The sequence below is a fragment of the Microtus oregoni genome, unplaced genomic scaffold, assembly GCF_018167655.1.
Source record: "Microtus oregoni isolate MIOR12 unplaced genomic scaffold, Mior012 000105F_ref0000443, whole genome shotgun sequence".
Taxonomy (NCBI): domain Eukaryota; kingdom Metazoa; phylum Chordata; class Mammalia; order Rodentia; family Cricetidae; genus Microtus; species Microtus oregoni.
The window spans coordinates 2,805,175-2,825,762 of NW_024544720.1; the positions used below are offsets into that span (position 1 = coordinate 2,805,175).

Below are 20,588 nucleotides of genomic sequence, written 5' to 3' on the forward strand. Positions count from 1 at the left end.
TCCTCAGTGTTCCAAGTGTCCATCCTTCTTTCCTCTTGGAATCTTAGAGTATGTTGTTTTTTAAAGTAGGCTTCACTTAGCAATATGCATGTAAGTTTCTTTATATTTTTCATAGCTCAATGGCTCATTTCTTTTCAGTGCTGAAGAGTGTTCTATTTTAAGGATTGTCATTGAATTACCTTTTTGGGGTGACCTCTGCTGCGATCCTAGCCACCACAGGTTCATATGTTCCGGGACAGGGGTGTGAGGATTAGAAATGTAGGTAGGAGGAACAGAGATAATAAAGGAACACAGACACACAGGATAGTAACACGAGGGCAAATCAGCAAATAAAAAAAAATTTTTTTTCAGTCCTAAGTCCACCTGTGTTTAATTTTCCATGCACTTTTATACCCCAATACAAAAGGTGAGAAGGCAAAAGACTGCTTTAACATGATACAACCAGAACAGCAATCTGCTCCAATCAAACATCAAGACATTTGTAGGAGGAGGAAGGCTGCTTGTTGGTTCCCAGCTGCTTAGCCCCGAAATAATCACACAGAAATCATATTAATTAAATCACTGCTTGGCCCATTAGCTTTAGCTTCTTATTGGCTAACTCATATTAATTTAACCAATTCCCATTAATCTGTATATTGCCACATGGCTGTGGCTTACCAGGTAAAGTTCCCAGTGTCTGTCTCCAGTGGATCCCTGACTTCTAACTCTGTCCTTCTTTCTCCCAGCATACAGCCTAGCTTTCCCTGCCTAGTTCTGTTCTTTCCTGCCACAGGCTCAAAGCAGTTCTTTTATTCATTAACCAATAAAAGCAACACACAGACAGAAAGACTTCCCACACTAGACATTAATTCCCAAGAAAACCATTTAATGTCTAGGCAGTGAACACACTCTAGATCAAATATCATAGGCAGCCACTCCCTAAGTCAAACCTATTTCAAAAGAAGGAGCAGAAGTATGCTTGAATTCTCTGACTTTTGGTCAGGGTGAAGCAGATCTACAACTATGGGCCATCTTAATGTCCAAAACATCAAGTAACCATATCCTGGGTCAGGATATCTTGTTTTGTAGCCATATCTGTTATCAACAACTTTGAAAGAGCTAAAATAAGCTCAAATTCCATAACCCATAAAAAAGCTTCACACTTTTGGGCCTCCACAAAGGATGTACCATTAATTCAATTATGCTATCCTGAAAGAAAAAGACAAGATACTCCTGAGAAACTCAGCAAATATCAAGGGTCTACAGGAGAACTATTAGACAGACCCCAAGGAGCATGCTGGATATTATAGAGGTCACACAGAGAACATTCCCAATAGGAACTCTAAAGAAATGCACGTAAGTGTGGCCACCATCTGAGACATCATCTGACTGGATCCAGAGAAGACAGACACTCCCAAGGGTGAGACAAGTTCTGGGAACTAAGCGTGTTCAGACTGCTTACATTAAAAAAAAAAAAATCAAAGAAACAGAAATAAATAACTTAATAATGCACATTAAATAGGCCTTTGGAAAACCAAGAGTAAACCAAACCTAAAAGCAGTATACAAAAAGAAATAGGGCAAGGACAAAGTGCTTCATCTGGAAGTATGAGGATCTGAGTTTAATCCCCCAGTACCCATGTAGAAAAACTAGGCACAGTGGTACTGTCTGGGACTTGGTGGCCAGCTAGTCTAGCCAAACTGGTAAGCTCCAGGCCAGTGAGAAACCATGTTACAAAGATAATGTAGGGAGGAACTGAGAAAGATACCCAATACCAACCTCTGGCTGCTACAAGTGCCCTCCACCTCTCTCAGGTGGGACTGAATGAATCTCCACTCTATTAATGTTTTCCAGGAACAAAGTGGAGAGAAATCTAGAAGCTGCATTATTTCTTGGACTAACTTGAGCTTTCTTTCTTCTTTTTTTTTTTTTCTGACTTTTTTTGAGACAGGGTTTCTCTGTAGCTTTGGAACCTGTCCTGGAACTAGCTCTTGTAGACCAGGCTGGCCTCAAACTCACAAAGATCCACCTGCCTCTGCCTCCCACGTGCTGGGATTAAAGGCGTGCGCCACCACTGCCTGGCCTTGAGCTCGTTTTCTTGATTAGACAATGTTTGGCCCAAGTAGTTTCCTGAGACAGGACTGACAATGACTCACATATATGGATATGAAATTCCCAAGCAGCAAAAAGTACAAAGCACCACACTGGTCTGTAGATGCAGCACACATGAAGCACTGCCAAGCACCAGTTTCTTCCTCCCAGCATGCTCTGGCCATCACAGTGCTGGAATATGCTTGGAATGTAGAAGAGCAGTTCCACAAGGTACTCAGTTTTCAGCAAAGTGATGCTCAGACTACTGTCTCACTTTTTTTTTTTTTTAAAAATCTATTAACTGTGATGGCCACTCAACCCTGACACATTACTTACTGGGGATGGTTCTGAGAATGCAGTAAGTCAACTATCAGGCAGTGAAAGAGCAGGACCTCTACCCCCCATCTGCAAGCGACCAGTTCATAGATCTTGGAAGATAACATGAGACATGTGGATGAGAAAGAAATGAACACATTCCCAGGGGAGGGCAGTATATGTGGCTCAGGTGGGTGCTGAACTCAAGATGGTTTTTTGTAGCAGGTGAGGAACTGCAAGCATGAGGAACCAGTCTTTTTGTTTTTAATTATATGTATATGTGTGTATGCTACCTTTGTGTTTGTGCTTCAAGAGGGTATCAGAACCCTTGGAGTTGGAATTATAGAAAAGGCAAATGTGGTCTTAACCAATGAGCCATCTCTCCAGCCCTGGAAGCTGAAATCTTTTATAATGAGCTCAGGTAAACCTGCCTCTGACATTAACCATGGAGACATATTGGCAGTAAAGGGACCTGTGAAGGGAAAACAGTCTATCGTCTAAGGCTGTTGATTATACAGATATCTGATTGTTGTATGGTATTTGTGATGGTCCAATACAAGTTACCACAGCCTCTACTCACAACATGTGCAGAACAATGGAGAATTGTTTTCCAACAAACACTGGCCATCTTTTCACTTGAACAATAGCATCTCTTGTTTTAGAGCCCAAGTCAAGTTTTATGTTTAAAAAATAATTTTAATCTATTCACAAAATTTAGCAAACATTTGTATACAATCATGGAATAATTTTTAGCATGCCATCTATTTATTCCAACCAAGAGAAAATACCATAGTAGTCAATATTAAAAGTATCCATTCATAAATTATCTTATTTCTCATTAAATGAGCACAGAGTCATTAGCATATTAATAACAGATATGTTTATTATTACATATCCATCAGTGCGGCTTTCAATACCACTTGAAACATGCAGATCCCCTAGAGAAGATTGGTTTTCCAGTGCTTATTTGATACACATTACTGCAAAGCAATTATAAATTACTGAGGAGGTATTTGGTTAAAAAATAATAATAATAAATCACACTGCCCATACAAATCAACTCTTGTTACCAGAGAAGAGCTGAACAGTATTCATACGGTAATTCCTATGCTAACTGGAAAACATGGATATATTTCATAATTCTTTACTACTGGTGCAACTTTTATATTTTTTGCAGATAGTTTAATAGTCTTTCATTATTGTAGCAAGTAGTTTGGTGCAAAGATTGTACTCAATTTATAAAAGTTCAACAAACCTCTATATATCTTAAATTAAACCAATTACCAATGAAAAAACCCACTGACATACATAATTTTTTTGTAAAATCTGTTTCCTGAAAAGTCTGTACTTAGGGCAGTAAAAAAAAATTCTCAAATTAAGGCACTAATAGGGTAATGCAACTCCCACTGAAAGTGTTCTAAGAATAATTTACATTTCAAACAGTGCATACATTTTTATGTTAACTTAATGTTTTTTCACTTAAAAACCACAAAGAAATACATTATATAATTACAGAAATGATGTATCCCACAAAATGCTTTTAAACTTGGTTCTCTTGTACAGTTAGTTCTTAATGTCTCTAGTAGTAAAATAACTCAATATGGCTTGGCAAAAATGCATAGATTAAATGTAATTCTTTTGTCTTCTCCCAGTCCCTAATCTACAAACTTGCTGAAACATATACAGTATTTTGTAAAGCATAAGGTAAGATATTTAATTTTCCATAAACCCACTGTGGGTAATCAACAGTAAGGCTTTTAATTCTACAGTGAAGGCACCGAGTTTCAAGTGACATCACTGTATTCTTAAAATAGTTCTGTATAGTCTTGCAAGAGCACAAAAACTTAAGTCATTTAAAAAAACAAAAATGTCTCATTTTGAGATATTTTCTTTACTCCTTCCACAGGCTGATCTTAACAGTGACAGCCATCCCACTGAAAGTGGAAGTTCCTTCTTCCTGCTCACAGGGAAAACTGTTCTATCATGACCGACAGGCATTTTCTTATAAATTCAAAAAGGCAGCACCTTAAAAAAATATACCTAGCTAAGCTTTCCCCAATTGTACTTGCATTACATAGTAATAATTATTCTAAACTACCTGTATTCAAACCCGCAAGAAAACAAAACAAAACAAACCAAAAAAAAAAAAAAAAAACCCGAATCCTCAGTGAGCTTTTTGTGCCAAAGCCAAGGACAGAATAAGAGCAATCCTAACCCTGAAAAGCCAGTGGTATTTGTGTCAAAGAAATAGCCTGTCTGCTCAGCATGGTTAAACAGCCTGGTTTAGCAGGTAGCGTTCCACATGATTTCAACACAGCAGTAGGTCACACGGTTAACTGTTGGAGATAAAAAAAAAATCTTGTAATTTAAGAAAGACCCTTGGTTTGAAAATATAAGAAACAACAAGTGGCGGGAAGGGTGGCAGTGTGGCTCAGTGGTAGACTATTTGGTTAGCACCCAGAAACCCCAAGAGCACTACCCTGTCTCCTTCTAAAAAATTAGGGAAAGACAAATATATACACTTACACAAAAGATTAAATAATGACAAAGTTTAGAGAAAACAGAGGAAAAGAAAACAATACCATAATATGATTTCCTTTTGTGTTTCTATTCTTTTTCTAAAACATTTTCTTTGTTATTTCCTTTTTGGTTTTTGTTGAGATAGGTTTCTCTTTGCTGCTCTGACTGCCCAGTCCCTGTCTCTTAAGGGTTTGTATAGCTAAAACATTTTCTTACTAAAACACTTATTTTAAATCATTCCAGGCCTAGTTTATACTACACAAATAGCATTCCACAGAGTACAGTTGAATGTTGTGATATACTGTAATAGTCTGGAGGCTTGCAAATACGAAAAAAGGAAAAGGCATGACACATCATGTCAAGGAACAAGATCTGGATACAAACAGCAGGAAGTGAAGAAAGTAAGGAGTTAAAGTCAACTTCAAGCTGAGCATCGTAGTCCAGCCCTCAACACCCAGGAAGCAGAGGCAGGCAAGTTTAGCCCTTGTTATTTTAACCCACCAGAACTACATTTTTAAATGCAAATGGGTCATTGTAAAATGTTCATCTTTTAAAGTGTGTTGGAATTGGGTTCTTTTTAAAACCAACATTTGTTAGTACTAATGAATATTATATTACAAATAAACTTCTTGGTTAAATTCCTCTTTTTAAGTCTTTGATGGGATTTTCTTCAAAAATATTTTATATGCAATGACAGTTACAGGACCTGACTTGTGCTCCCCCGACCCTTGGGTTTTCAAGACAGGGTTTCTCTGTGTAGCCCAGGTCATCCTGGAACTTGCTCTGTAGACCAGACTGGCAGCCTCAAACTCACATAGAGGTGCAAATGTGCCTCTGCCTCTGAGTGCTTGGCCTAAGTGTGCGGTTACCATGCTCGACTAGGTTTCTAATCCTGTCTGCATGTGCATTTGCACACCAGATGACAGTAATAGATGCTTGTGCTCAGGACCTCTAGAAAAGCAGCCAGCCAGTGCTTTTAACTGCTGAGCCATCCCTCCAGCCCCGAGGTTTCTAATTTTAATAGTTTCCAATAATTTTTATATTACTAAAAAGGTTAATATTTTAGTCTTTACCTAGTTTTTCCAGATGTATTTTTGACCACTTTCCGGAAAGACTGATTTGCAGTAGATCTTGTTGACAGCGTTCGAGGAGAGGCACGAACAAAGCCAGAAGGTGGGTTTTTAGGAATCTTCTTTACTAGATGAGTTACCCACTTTTTTTGTTCATCCTGAGAACATGCTAACAGCAGCATATCTCTTGCTGATGTTACATCATAACTTACTGCATTAAAAAACAAACAAACCCCACAAAACTTTCGTAAAACCATAATACAGTATTTTTAAAAACTATTAAATTCTTAAGTTTTCATATTCTTAATTTTTAAGATATTATAGTTAATTATCTTTGGACAATATCTTTGCTTCAATTTGGCTAAGACTGAAATTTTTTCCAAAAACCAAAAAGATCAAAACCAATAGTCATAAACACAAGAAAAATCAGAACTACAAACACTGTTAACAGTAAAATATGCTTATTTTAAATACAGCAAATGTATCTGTAGAAACTATGCCTCCTTAGAGCAGACTGTCCCGGTCTGTGGGAAAGTAAAGAAAGATGAAAACTCTAAGGAAAGTAGTGGGACTCACCCAAAGCTTTTCTTTCAACTTAAAGCTTCTTACTGGTATGCCTATTGGAAAGGGATGACCTGCTGTCGATGTCCACTAAAAGCTGAGCCACTTTCCACGATAAAAGGCTGCTGCGTGGTCCCTCAGGAGCCAAAAGCACTTTAGGGCCCACCTACAGAATTCGCACTGCTGAGTCCGCCCACACACTGCATCTCACCTTTGCATGGGGAAATCAAGTCCTCTTTCTTGTCTAGGTGATCCCTGTGGCACTTAACATGGCATCTTCGGCACTCTAGGGCAGGGGGTGGCTTAAAGACATGCCATAGAGGTTTGGCACAGGCCTCACAGTTGGCAGGGAAGTGGTAGAGTGTAGGAATGAATTCATGGCCTTTGTGGTTCTGGAAGTTAGTTTTTTCACCTTGTTGAACAGGTTCCATTTCTATGTCTTTCCTACATTCGCCTTCATTTGCATATAGTATCTACATTTGGGAATGGTAGAGAAAGATTGAAAAAAATAATAATCTATAAATAAAAAGTCTAAATGCACAAAAACACTGATATCTATTTCACAACACACCAATTACTTAGGTAAAAGAGCCTTTAAAATTATAATGTAACATGTGTACCTGGAATATTTTAGGAATTTCTTCAGTTTCAGCTCTGTATACATCTCCTTGGGTTACAGGTCGGACATGAAACAATTTACTAAAACAGAGATAAATGATATAAACCTATTATAAGAATCTCATTGGTAACAAAAGGCACACATTTCTCTGAAGAGAACATGTAAGTAGCAAAGAAGCAAACAAAAAGATGTTCAACATCAATAACCATTTAGAATATATATATATACACACATACATATATACACATGGTGTCACAATATAGCTTTCAAAATTTTAAAAGAAACAATAGGGCCTGAAGAGATGGCTTGTATACTGTTCTTCCAGAGAACCAGTGTTTGGTTCCTAGCACTCACATCTGGTGATTCACAATTGCCATTAACTCCAATTCAAGAGGCTTCAAAGGCATCTACACTCATGTGCACACTCACCACATACACATAATTAAAAATAATAAAAATAGGCTGGGAGGTGGTGGCACACACCTTTAACCGCAGCACTCTGTAGGCAGAGACAGGAGGATCTCTGTGAGTTCGAGGCCAGTCTGGTCTATAGAGCTAGTTCCAAGACAGCCAGGGCTACACAGAGAAACCCTGTCTCAAAACAAAACAAAAGAATCCTTTCCCCACAATAAACCTTTAAGTATAAAACTATTAGCACCAAATGTTGAGGAAGATGTATAGAAGCTGGATCACTCACAAACTGCTGGTAGAAATACAAGATTACATATGCAATTGAAAAAGATGGCCATTTGTTTTCTGAAACTAAACTCTTATTTTTACCACTCCGCTCAAGTTCATTATTCATAACTAATGCTTTAAACAGTAGAAAATATTACCAGAGCTCTCTCAATTTTTATATTCTAACTAGTGCCATCTCCAAACACTTAACATAAAAATATCTTATGCATCGTGCATATGTTATGGTCTATGTGTGGAAGTTAGAGAACAACTTTCTGGAGTTTATTCTCTTCTTCCACTTTGTGGATTCCGGGGATCAAACTTAGGTCATCAGACTTGGCAGCAAGCACTTTTACTCACTGAGCTATTTTGATGACCCTTCATTTAACTTTATGTTATCTATTGTATAGCACTTACCAAACTTCATTTTGAATTTATATTGTTCACTTAAAAATTTTCAACTAGTTGTCTCTAAGTTTCTTATATGTAGAACCTATTTATCTTTACTTACATTATATATACACCTCTATGATAATATGGATAATGTACAAGAATAAACACAAAGGAAAAAACCTTAAGCTTATTAAGTCTTTATTATATTACTAAAAAAAGAACAGCTTTTGTTTATACTATTTAACATAAACCACTGATGGTATCAGTATGCTGATTAAACAATCTTACACTAAAAAAAAAAAACATTAATTTTCTGTGGTTAAGTGACTTACCTGTATGTGCACCATGAGTGTGCCTAGTGTTTATGAAAGCCAGAAGAGGCTGTACAAGCCTTCTATAACTGTAGCTATAGTTGTGCTGTCCATGTGCATGCTGGGAAACAAACCTGGGTCTTCTACAAGAGCAGCAAGTACTCAACCTCTGGGGTACTTCTAGAGCCCCAAATTTTATTTTTTGAGATGCTCATAAACATCAAAAATCACTAAATACTTGAGATAAAAATTTGCTTTTCAAAGCACATAAGTCTTGTATACAAGACTTTCCCTCTCACATTCTACTAAGGTTAGACTTTAATTCGTACACGTGCCTGTTTGTGTCAATGTGGGTCCATACACACCACAGTGCATGTGTGAAGTCAGAGGACAACTGCAGAGTGTTAGTCCTCACTGTTCTACCTTCTCTGAGACAGGGTCTCTTTGCCACTGTTTAAGCCATGCTAGCCTGCATACTGGAGATTCTCCTATCTGCCTCCCAACTCCTTATAGTGGTATGCTGGGATTAGAAGCTTGCCCTACTGCATTCTTTTATGTGAGTTCTGAGGAACAGAACTCACATACGTATGGTAGCGCAGCAAATGCAAATTTTACCCACTGGGTCTACTTGTTCGGAAAAATAGGTAAAACTGTTTAAATAACACAAAAGGTCAAGTCATTCTAAAAATAACTGAAAAGTAAATAGTCAAGTGACTGTAAAAATTTGTAAAACAACATCATCAACAACAACAATAAAAACCTAAAAAACAAAAAAACCAAAGGCAACTTACTCTATGTCCAACACCATCGATGGACTGGATTGTTCCTTATCTTGTTCATCATTATAGAACAATATTTTTTTGCTGCTTACCACAACATACTGAAATGACAAAAAGTGAAGAAAAATGAAAAGAGCAACTTAACTTCATTTAAAATGACTAGCATATTTCCCATTTATGTCTACATTATACTGTATTAATTTAAAACCAAGGTTAGTAATAGAGCAATTAATATAAGTTCTATACTTTATAGTAAAACATGGAACAAAAGAATTTAGGAATATAGTACCTGTTTCTTCCAGCCATATCTTTTGATATTTCCTCTATTTGGTACAGAAAGCCAACCTTCAATTCTTGACTCTAAAAGGAAAAAAAATGGTATACTAGTCAATCTTAAATTATAAAACCAAAAGAAAAACTACACGTCTGACAGCATGCAGCAACAGGCAATAGAAAACAGCTAAATGAATAAATGCTATAATTTGTTCTTTCATGCTTCAATCACACAAATGAACTTTAATGGCCAAAGACCGCAGAAATAAATCCCAAGCCACTTTCCCCATAAAATTAACATTTAGTATTCAATTGGAAAGGTATGAAGTAACAATGTCTTTAGGAGCCAGGCATACTGGAATGGATTGCAGCTTAAATGGATATGATATACAATATTTTAAATATTACATAACATTCATAAAAATATTCAGCAAAATAAAAAAGAAAAGAAAAGAAATGCAGCAAGTTGAACTATTCCGAGCCATGACTTATACAAGAGCAGGCAAAAGTACTGAGGTGTCCTATTACTCACAGAAGACAAGAGTAGAAGATAAATAAATAAGGAATGCAGGCAGAATCAACTAGATACAAAGAATAAGAGAAAAACATTTTATTTGTTTTCTCAGTAAAATATCCTAAAAGACGTTTGAATAAAACACTCAATGATTCATTAACATTGTTCAAATTTGTTTGGGAGGCACTTAACAGGTTAAGTCTAATTCCAAACCATCTCAAACTAATGAAGTCTTATGTCTTTTATGCTTATTCAACTCAATAAACAGAAAATGAGCACAGAAATTGCTAGTATTTATACCATAAACTGCTGACTATTCATGACCAAAGTCTTTTATGGCAACTGTTGCTGCTATTACATGTTTATTCCTTTTGTAGTATTATGTATCAAACTCAGGGCAGTGGTCATGCTAGGCAAGTACTCTACCAGAGTTATACCACCAGCTTCTAACTTTTTGAGATAATCTCACTATATAGCTTAATTGAACTTATTATGTAGCCCAAACTAGTCTTGATTTTGAGATCGTCCTGCCTCAGGCTTCTGAGTGCTGAGAAACAGGGTGTGCCGCACCACGTCTGATTAAATATAACTAAAGTTTATTAGAAGTGTATGGGGAATAAAGATGATTCCTTTAGAGATGGTTATATCAGGTTGAAGATAAGAAAATTGAATTTCTTTCTATATTAATCTTGTATTTAAAACATAAAACAGAAAGGTAACCAATTTTAAAGTACATTTTTCTAAATGTGATTATGGCTGAAATTACAATCCTAGTAGGGACATTTATTTTTTCTTCACATAAAACTGAAAGCTCAGTCTTACAGTAATAATAACAGTGTTATTAGTGAGCATTTGAGAGCTCATATTTAAGATTTGTCTAGTCCTAGAATATAGGATGTCATTTGTACATATAGTTCTACTGTCATCCTCCACTTAAAAAGAACTACAGCACCAAGGCTTAGGCTTTCCAAAGCCTCCTCCATCCGTATCTGTAAAAACTCCAGGGCTCACACCTCTTAATTTTTGAGGTTGTATATCTAAAATACAATGTCTATCTTCATAGAATTAAGTTACTGCGTATAATATTCCTTTTGCTTAACATCCCCAAGGTCTTACTTGTGTTAAGTCACCCTCGTGAAAACTGGTTCACTAAATGAAATTGCAGTAAGTTAAAAAATTCAAGTTTTTTTTTTCTATTTCTACCTGGCCTTTTCTTTACTACTATTACTATTATTTATTTTGTCAAGTATGTTTCTCTTCAATAGTTCTTTCAAGTTTTGAGAGAGCAGGGACTACACACTCATGCTTGCTTCATAAAGTCTATGGCTTCTGATACATAGAAAACATAGAGTTGATAATGAATTTATTATTTTGCTATTCTGCCTCTTTTCTAAACTAGTCAAATAACTCTAAATAATGGTTACAATTTAAAAATCAAACAGGCAGTAACTTGGGGAAAAGGTTGTTCATGTATTGATCATTCATAAATCTTTTAACTTAGGAAAGGAGAAACACTACTAGGAAAACTTTCCACTAATATGGCAAAAATGGAAGCTCTTATTTTAAAGTATGGTTTATAAGGTGTCTAATACTAGTAATTCTTCACTAAAATAAAAGCCCTTGAATTTTTATCTTTATACAAAACAGTAAGGTCTAAAATACCCTTTCCTACCTACTTCAGGGACTTCTCTACATTTGGGTTAAGATCAGGAATACAGAATTAAACATGAACTTGTGCGAGTGTGCACAAACACACACATACACACACACTGAAGAGATGGTTTCTCAACAGAGAAACGACACTAACTTCTCTATTTCCTCTCCTTATTAATGTATCTAACTAGCTCTAAATGCAGAGCTCCTGAAAACTACAACTGTGACCTAGATGGCAATGTGCAAGTCGAGTGCTGTAAATTCATCTTTCACATCATACACTGAAGTTAGGTTCTTTAGAGAGAAACTCAGAACTTACACTAGCTTTTCATCAAAAATTTGCCACAAAAGTACAAAACTAACTTGGATTTTATACAATGTATTTATATAGCAATTTTAACTAAAAAAAAAAGTCTGCAGTACTGCAACATCAACAACTGACTCTAACCCAAATAACAGACTGAGCCCAATTGGATGTAAATTAATAGTTAGCACAGGCAATTTAAATATCAAGGCCAATCTTTTAAGTTTACTTTAATACATTACATACAATTTAATAGAGGTAGGGAACTACTGTGCAGTGTTTTAGTTCTATTCTCCATACTCAGTGTGCCAGATCATCATCTGCTGGAGAACTTCAGTGATCTTTAGAGTTCAGAAGTTAGGTATACTTCATCAGGCGATGAAAGGAGACAGAGACAGAGACCCACATGGGAGCACCGGACAGAAATCTCAAGGTCCAAATCAGGAGCAGAAGGAGACGGAGCACGAGCAAGGAACTCAGGACCACGAGGGGTGCACCCACACACTAAGACAATGGGGATGTTCTATTGGGAACTCACCAAGGCCAGCTGGCCTGGGTCTGAAAAAGCATGGGATAAATCCAGACTAGCTGAACATAGCGGACAATGAGGAATACTGAAAATTCAAGAACAATTGCAGTGGGTTTTTGATCCTACTGCACGTACTGGCTTTGTGGGAGCCTAGGCAGTTTGGATGCTCACCTTACGAGACCTGGATAGAGGTGGGCAGTCCTTGGGCTTCCCACAGGTCAGGGAACCCTGATTGCTCTTCGAGCAGATGAGTGAGGGGGACTTGATCGGGGGAGGGGGAGGGAAATGGGAAGCGGTTGCGGGGACGAGGCAGAAATCCTTAATAAATAAATAAATTTTTAAAAAAAATAAAAAACAAAACAAAGAAACAAACAAACAAAAAAAAATTAAAAAAAAAAAAGAAGTTAGGTCTAACTGATGACCAAGTACCCATGGAAAGTGTTATAAGAGGCCAAGGACTGGACAGCTGAGATATGTTATAGTTTCTATATAAATAATGTTTCAGAAAAATAATGAAAGATAGTTACTTTATTTATAGAACTGTTTATACAGTCAAATCACTGAACTAAAAATATAGTTTGTACTTAACAATCTATTCAAAGTCCTTTTATAATATGCAAATTCATTTACTAATTTAAAAAAAGATTTATTTATGTATATGGGCCTTTTGTCTGCATGTACACCTGCACATCAGAAGGCATCAGATTTCATAGGATTACAATTACAGAAGGTTGTGAGTCACCACGTGGTTGCTGGGAATTTAACTCAGGATCTCTGGAAAAGCAGCCAATGTTTTTAACTGCTGAGCCATCTGTCCAGTCTCCACTACTAAACTGAAGTAAAATTAAAATTTTAGTCTTCTTCAAGATCTATTCTAGATAAGTGAATGATACGCAACTTATATTAAGGATAAAATACTTTGTAAAACCTTACTTCTTATTTGTCAAAACTATTTTTAAGCATGCATCTACTGCATGGTTAATTTAATATAAATTTTTAACTGAGGATAAAAATATCTAATGCAGGAGGAAAAGTAATTTACATTTTTCTGTAAATGAGTTTTTCCTGTTTATATGTAAATCCATTATACATGTGCAGTGCCAGGAGACCAGAAAAGGGCATCAGGTCCCCTGGAACTGATATCTGTGAGCCACCATAAAAATGCTGGGAACTAATCCAGTCCTCCTCAAAAGCAGCAAGTTCTCTTAACTACTAAGCCATCAGCATAAAGGAAAAGTAATTTTGAAATATTAGCCTTTAATTTCTACATGCAATAGGGAAGTCGGGTTCAGCTTGATCTAACCTGACAGCACAGTGATGAACAACAGTCAAGAGTACCTGACGTTTGGTAGCCACAGAAACAAACTATCTGAAAAAAAATACCTTAAAGAACAAACAAACAAACAAACAAAAATGCAAAACAGAGCCAGTAAAAACATTTAAATTCCTTTGCCAAATGACTCCCAGGTTAATCAGGAATCCTAACCTGAAGCCTGCCAATCAAACCACCTCATGTGTTTGGTCATTTTACATGGCACCGACTTATCTTTTATTAATTTGCCTTCAAATTATGTTTACTAATAAGGCATAAGTCACTGAAAATGTAGAAAAAACCAGTAACACATTACAAAGCTAATAAAAACAAACACATAGGATAAAGAAAAAGCCCTCCTTGAGATTTTGGGTTAACATTAAATACAATTCCTTTACTCCAAAAGCATCCCATGGTTAACAAAAACATGAGTTTATAATTTCAGTTTGAAAACTAAATACTGGTATAACTGTCTTGGTTAACCCCCATTCCTTTAACTTGTTTTTTTTTTTATTTTTTTTTTTATTTATTTTTTTTTCCATTCCTTTAACTTGATATAAGCTTCAGTTACATGGGAAGAGCAATCTCAATAGAAAATACCTTTATCAGATTGCCTGTAGCCAATTTTATAGTACACTTTTCTTGATTAATAACTGATAAGGGATAGCCCAGCTCACTGTGGGCAGCACTCCCTCTAGGCAGGCATTCCTAGACTGTATAAGAAAGCAGGCTGAGCAAGCCATGAGAAGCAAGCCAGTAAGCAGTGTTCCTCTGTGGCTTCTGCTTCAGTTACTGCCTCCAGGTTCTGCTTGAGTTCCTGACTTGACTTCCCTCATAGATGAACTGTAACTCAAGAACTCCAAGTTGCTCTTCAAAAAAATTTTTTATTTAGTGTCTATGCATGGTTTCTCTGCATGTGTATCTGTGCACCACATAAGTGCCAAGTGCCCATAGAGGCCAGAAGACAATGTTGGCTCCCCTGGGACTAGAGTTACAGATGCTTGTGAGCCACCATGTGGGTGCTCTGAATGGAACCCAAGAGCTAGTGACCACGCAGTCATCTCTCTAGACCTAAGCTGCTTGTGGTCATGATTTTTTTTTATCTCACCAATAAAAACTTTAAGACAATAGTCAAAAGTCTCTAAAAGTCACAGACACACACACACACACGTATATGTATATTTTAACTAATTCTGATCTCAGATGTCTAAATAGGCGAAGCAGAGGTTCTTATTAACCCATGGCAATCTTCCTATGTCCTATGATGGACAGCTACAACTTTCTAGAGGCAGAAGCTGCATATGAAAGGCAAACCCTGCAAAACAGAAGGCATCCCTGACCTTAGAATGGGATGTGCTTCTTCCTTCCATTAACGCTCACAGAAACCTGATTTTGGGCAAGCAAATATACTAAAGCATGATGGCAAAGATACCAGTGCAAGAGGGCAGATATCATACATGGTCCTTTGAGTACCACTTTCCTGAACAACAGAAATTTTTAAAAGTAGTCTATTGACTTTATAAAAATAGAAACAACAGTGTATTTTGTTGAAATATATTACTTGTCTGGTTTAATAAAGTGACTTTCTACTCATGTATTATTCAAAAAATATACTAACAAAATCTATTTTCCATTATTTGGTTAAAGAAAAAACACTGAACTAAGAATGTTGTCACGGCAAGTATATATAGTATACGTATGCTTGGACCCAGCAATACCACTCCTGGGAATATACCCAAGAGATGCTCTATCATATGACAAAAGCATTTGTTCAACTATGTTCATAGCAGTATTATTTGTAATAGCCAGAACCTGGAAACAACCTAGATGCCCTTCAATGGAAGAATGGATGAAGAAAGTATGGAATATATACACGCTAGAGTACTACGCTGCGGTAAAAAACAATGACTTCTCGAATTTTGCAGGCAAATGGATGGAAATAGAAAACACTATCCTGAGTGAGGTGTCCCAGACCCAAAAAGATGAACATGGGATGTACTCGCTCATAATTGGTTTCTAGCCATAAATTAGGGCCACGGAGTCTACAATAGGTGAACCTAAAGAAGCTAAGTAAGAAGGTGAACCCAAGGAAAAACATATAGTTATCCTCTTGGCTAAGGGAAGTAGACCCAATTGCCGGGGAGAAAATTAGGATCTTGGGGGTGGGGTGGGATGGGGGTAAGGGGAGATGGGGAGAGAAAAGGTAGAAGGGAAGGAGGGGGGATTTGGGGAATCAGGAGAATTGGGATAAAGGAAAGGTGGATAGGGGAGCACGGAACCACAATTCTTAGTTAAGGGAACCACTTTAGGGTGAGCAAGAGATTTGACCCTAGAGGGGCTCCCAAGTGCCCAACATGAGGTTCCCAGTTAGTTCCTTGGGTAGCTGAGGATTGGGAACCTGAAATGACCCTATCCGAGAGCAATACTGACGAATATCTTGCATATCATCATAGAACCTTCATCTGGTGATGGATGGAGACAGAGACAGAGACCCACACTGGAGCACTGGACTGAGCTCCCAAGGTCCCAATGAGGAGCAGAAGGAGGGAGAACATGAGCAAAGAAGTCGGGACCACGAGGCGTGCACCCACCCACTGAGACAGTGGAGCTGATCTACTGGGAGCTCACCAAGGCCAGCTGGACTGTGACCGAAAAAGCATGGGATAAAACCGGACTCTCTGAACATGGCGAACAATGAGGGCTGATGAGAAGCCAAGGACAATGGCACGGGGTTTTGATCCTACTTAATGTGCTGGCTTTGTGGAAGCCTAGCCAGTTTGGATGTTCACCTTCCTAGATATGGACGGAGGGGGGAGGACCTAGGACTTACCACAGGGCAGGGAACCTGGACTGCTCTGTGGACTGGAGAGGGAGGGGGAGAGGAGTGGGGGGAGGGGTAGAAGGGTGGGAGGAGGGGGAGAAGGGTGGGAGGAGGGGGAGGGAAATGGGAGGCTGGGAGGAGGTGGAAACTTGTTTTTTGTTTATGTTTTTTTTTCTTCTTTTCTTAATAAAAAAAATTATTAAAAAAAAAGTTTGTTAGAATTATCTCATTTTTATGTGTGTGGGTTTTTTTTTCCTGTATATATGTTTGTGCACCATGTGCAGGCCCGGTACCTGTGTGGAAATCAGAGGAGGGTGTTGGATTCCCTAGAACTGGAGTTACAGATGGTTGTGAGTCACCATGTAGGTGCTGGGAACTGAACGTGGGTCCTCTGAAAGAACAATGCTCATAACCACTGAGCCACCTCTGCAACTACACAATTTAATATTTATCCTAGCCACTTCATTTGAACTCCAATTAAGACAAGAACGCATATTCATTTATTTGTATTTATTTATACTTACTTTAATTAGGGAAAGAGAAAAAATGAAACATTAGGCATTTACTTCTGTTCATTTTTTGGTTGGTTTTTCCCTCACCCTCTGTCTTCTCACAGTATCACCTTTTCTCTATTTCTTCAAACATTCAACTTGACAAAGACTACTGAAGGTTTCTCACTAAAACACAGGATAGGCTTTCTGCAGGCAGGCTGCTATGGCTCTGTTTATCAAATTACATAAAGCAGTGGGCACTCATAAAAATACGTTAAAGCCAGGCATAGTGGTGTACATCTTTAAGTTCAGGATGGGGTTGAAGGGTGGGGATACGGGGTGGAGCAGAGGCAGGCAGATCTCTTGTTTGAAGCCTGCATGGTCTACAGATTAAGTTCTAGGACAGCCAGGTCTACACAGAGAAACCTAATCTTGAAAACAAAAGAACGTTTTATTTTCTTTAAACATTCTCAGGCACAGCCTCTTAGCATATTTGAGTAATCTGCTTATGACTGGTTTAATTTTACAAAATGTACCTAAGTAAACAACCATCACATGTCTTGGTTATTACAAACAATTCCTTCTTAAAGAGTCAGGAACAAAATGATGAAATAAATAATGAATATTTCCATGACATCTGAGCAAACCTGGATGACAGAACAAACAGAATTCTTCTTACCTGGAAGGTTTCCATCAGTTTCATCAGCACTAGGAAAACTAGCAACACTAGTTGAATCCGAAAGGTCCAAAAGTTTTGCACGCAACTGTTCAATATCACTCTCTTTGCTAGCCAGCTGCATCTGAAGTTCATTTCTGTGTGTACATTCTTCTACCAATTGCTATTTTTAAAAAATATCAAAATAAAAGTAAACAGAATCAAATAACTCCAACATTAATAATTGGAATGCAAATGGGTAATTAAATTACAAGTGTGAAATATGTTGTACACCATGAACGTTTATTACTATGGTTGGGTTTTCTTTTGCCAACAGTCAGCCAGGCCCAGAACTTCTTAATTCAAGTAGATTTCTTGCCTGCTCCAAGTATCTGAGATAGGAGTATGCTATTAGTACCGTGACAACCACCACAGATGAAGCTCTGCAAAAACTAGGTTCTTTAGATAACCACCCCCCTTTTAAATATGGATATGAATGTTTTACCTACAAGCATGTGTACCATGTGTGTGTCTGCTGAATTCCCTGAAATTGGGGTTACAGATGATTGTGAGCTACTGTATGGGTGCTGGGATCAAACCCATGTCTTCTGCAAGCACAACAAATACTCTTAACCACAGAGACATCTCTCCAGCTCCTCACCTTACTTTGTTAAGAAAATTTTCCCGCTAAGACCTTAAGTAGTTGTGGAGAGGGTGCCTCAACTGGCCTTCCCTGTAATCAGAATGATGACAACCCTAATTGTCATCATAGAACCTTCTTCACCCAGCAACTGATGGAGGCAGATGCAGAGCTCCACAGCTAAGCACTGGGCTGAGCTACCAAACTCCAAAGAGTGGGAGGAGCAATAAGTAATATGAGCAAAAGGGTGAAGACCATGATGGGGAAACCCACAGAAACAGCTGACCAGAGCTAATGAGAGCTCACCGACTCTGGACTGACAGAGGGGAAACTACATAAAACCAAACTAGGCTCATTGAATGTGGATGACAGTTGTGTGGCTGGGGCAGTCTGTGGGGCCACTGGCAGTGGGACCAGGATTTATTACTAGTGCTAGAACTGGCTTTTTGGAGTCCATTTTCTTTAGAGGGATACCTTGCTCAGCTTAGATATAGGGGGAGATGGCCTTGGTCCTACCTTAAAGTGAGGCAGGACAAAGTGGCAGACTCCATTGACTCTCAATGGGAGGCCTTACCCTTCTCTGAGGAGTGGATGGGGGGAGGGGTGGGAAGAAGGTGTAGAGAGCAGGAGGGAGGACATGGGGGAGGATGGGGAGGGGAGGGAGGGGGAACTGGGATTTTTATTTAAAATAAGACTGTTTAAAAAAATAAATTTAAATTAAAAAAGGAAATTTTCTTTTCTTTCTTTTAAAATATAAGGTAGGAAAAAAATACTTAAAATGCCAGTAAATTTATTTTCTGGCTACAAATAAATTAATCTTAAAAGTATAGAAAACTCAGGGTAACAAAATAACAGACTCAAATCTTGAATGTAAATGAGTCTTGAGACCATTTTACGTTCACAACTTTACATTATTGATATGTCAAGAAGTGTAAAATATTACTGGCATTTTGATTTTAGAAAAGGAGAAACTTAGAAAAATAATCTACTTATATCAAGAACTTCTAACCTAAGCATAACCAATATAACAGCCATATCTCAAACTTTCACACAAGTAAGTCTACTTTAAGCAAGACAAGTAACACATATTGACACACTGAGGAGATGATCTCTATATGCATGGGCACACACACAGACCTTACCGCTTGCATGTCGTTCAGCTCCTTCTGGTGTTTCACCACCATTTGGTTAAATTTCTCTCTCTCTTGGTTAAGTTCCAGTTGTAGCTTCCTATTTTCCTTTTCTTTTTTTCTCAAATCTTGTGTATTGGCTTTTTTTCTATCAATTTTGAAATCTTTGCGATTCATTATTTCTGCCAATTTGTTAACTGCCTGTTCAAACATTAAAATAGTATTTGTGAGTATATATATACTGTACCCATTCAATTTTAATGTCTATTAAAATATATTGGTTTTCAAAGTCATGCAGATTTTTTTTCTTGGTCTCTGTGTGTAAACTTACGTTTCTATGAACAGACTAACCATGAATGGTGGTTCAGATAATTAACACTAATGTCTTCTTTAATCCAATGTGATAAATCAGGCTTGCAAAAAGGAAACTTGTTTAACAATACTGTAGTATATTACTGTACACAAGATATAAAGAAAGAAATACAACTATGTCCTAAATACTGTAGATGGTAAAGGAGGAAGACACATAAACTACACAGTACAGAGATAAATGCAATGGTGCTATCCAGACAGTACTCCTATAAAGACACCCCAGAGAAGAAAAGGTCCTTAGAATGACTGTGTATGTTTCCTTCCTTCCTGCTTATTTATTTACTTACTTACCTACTTATAAGTCTCATTATGTAGCTGGCTGGCCTGGAACTCAATACATAGACCATACTGGCCTCAAACTCAAAGAGCTCCACTTGCCTCTTCATGAGTGCTGAGATTAAAGATGTGCACCACTGCACTCAGCTCCACATGTTTCTTAAGAGAGTTAGGAGATAGATAAATGATGAAAACATATGAAGGAGTGAAGGCAGGGATAGTACTCTAAGTATAGTTAAAAGGCTAGAGAAAAATTACATTCCTTTGGACAAGTAGGAAAGAAAGGTAACCAAACATCTGAT

General features: G+C 37.6%; 1 protein-coding gene across 2 annotated transcripts in view; it reads right to left on the reverse strand.

Annotated features, from left to right (window-relative positions):
- Window positions 1-3,248: 3,248 nt before the first annotated feature.
- Window positions 3,249-20,588, reverse strand: part of LOC121443343 (rho-associated protein kinase 1-like) — a 129,092-nt gene continuing 111,752 nt past the window's right edge. For both annotated transcript variants that reach the window (XM_041645072.1, XM_041645071.1), the window contains exons 26-33: window positions 19,651-19,839; window positions 17,893-18,052; window positions 9,606-9,676; window positions 9,329-9,417; window positions 7,157-7,235; window positions 6,748-7,009; window positions 5,979-6,186; window positions 3,249-4,721 (exon numbers count right to left, since the gene is read on the reverse strand). In XM_041645072.1, the coding sequence (XP_041501006.1) occupies window positions 4,718-4,721; window positions 5,979-6,186; window positions 6,748-7,009; window positions 7,157-7,235; window positions 9,329-9,417; window positions 9,606-9,676; window positions 17,893-18,052; window positions 19,651-19,839 (1,062 nt within the window). In that variant the 3' untranslated portion in view covers window positions 3,249-4,717. The remainder of the gene's footprint in view (window positions 4,722-5,978; window positions 6,187-6,747; window positions 7,010-7,156; window positions 7,236-9,328; window positions 9,418-9,605; window positions 9,677-17,892; window positions 18,053-19,650; window positions 19,840-20,588) is intronic.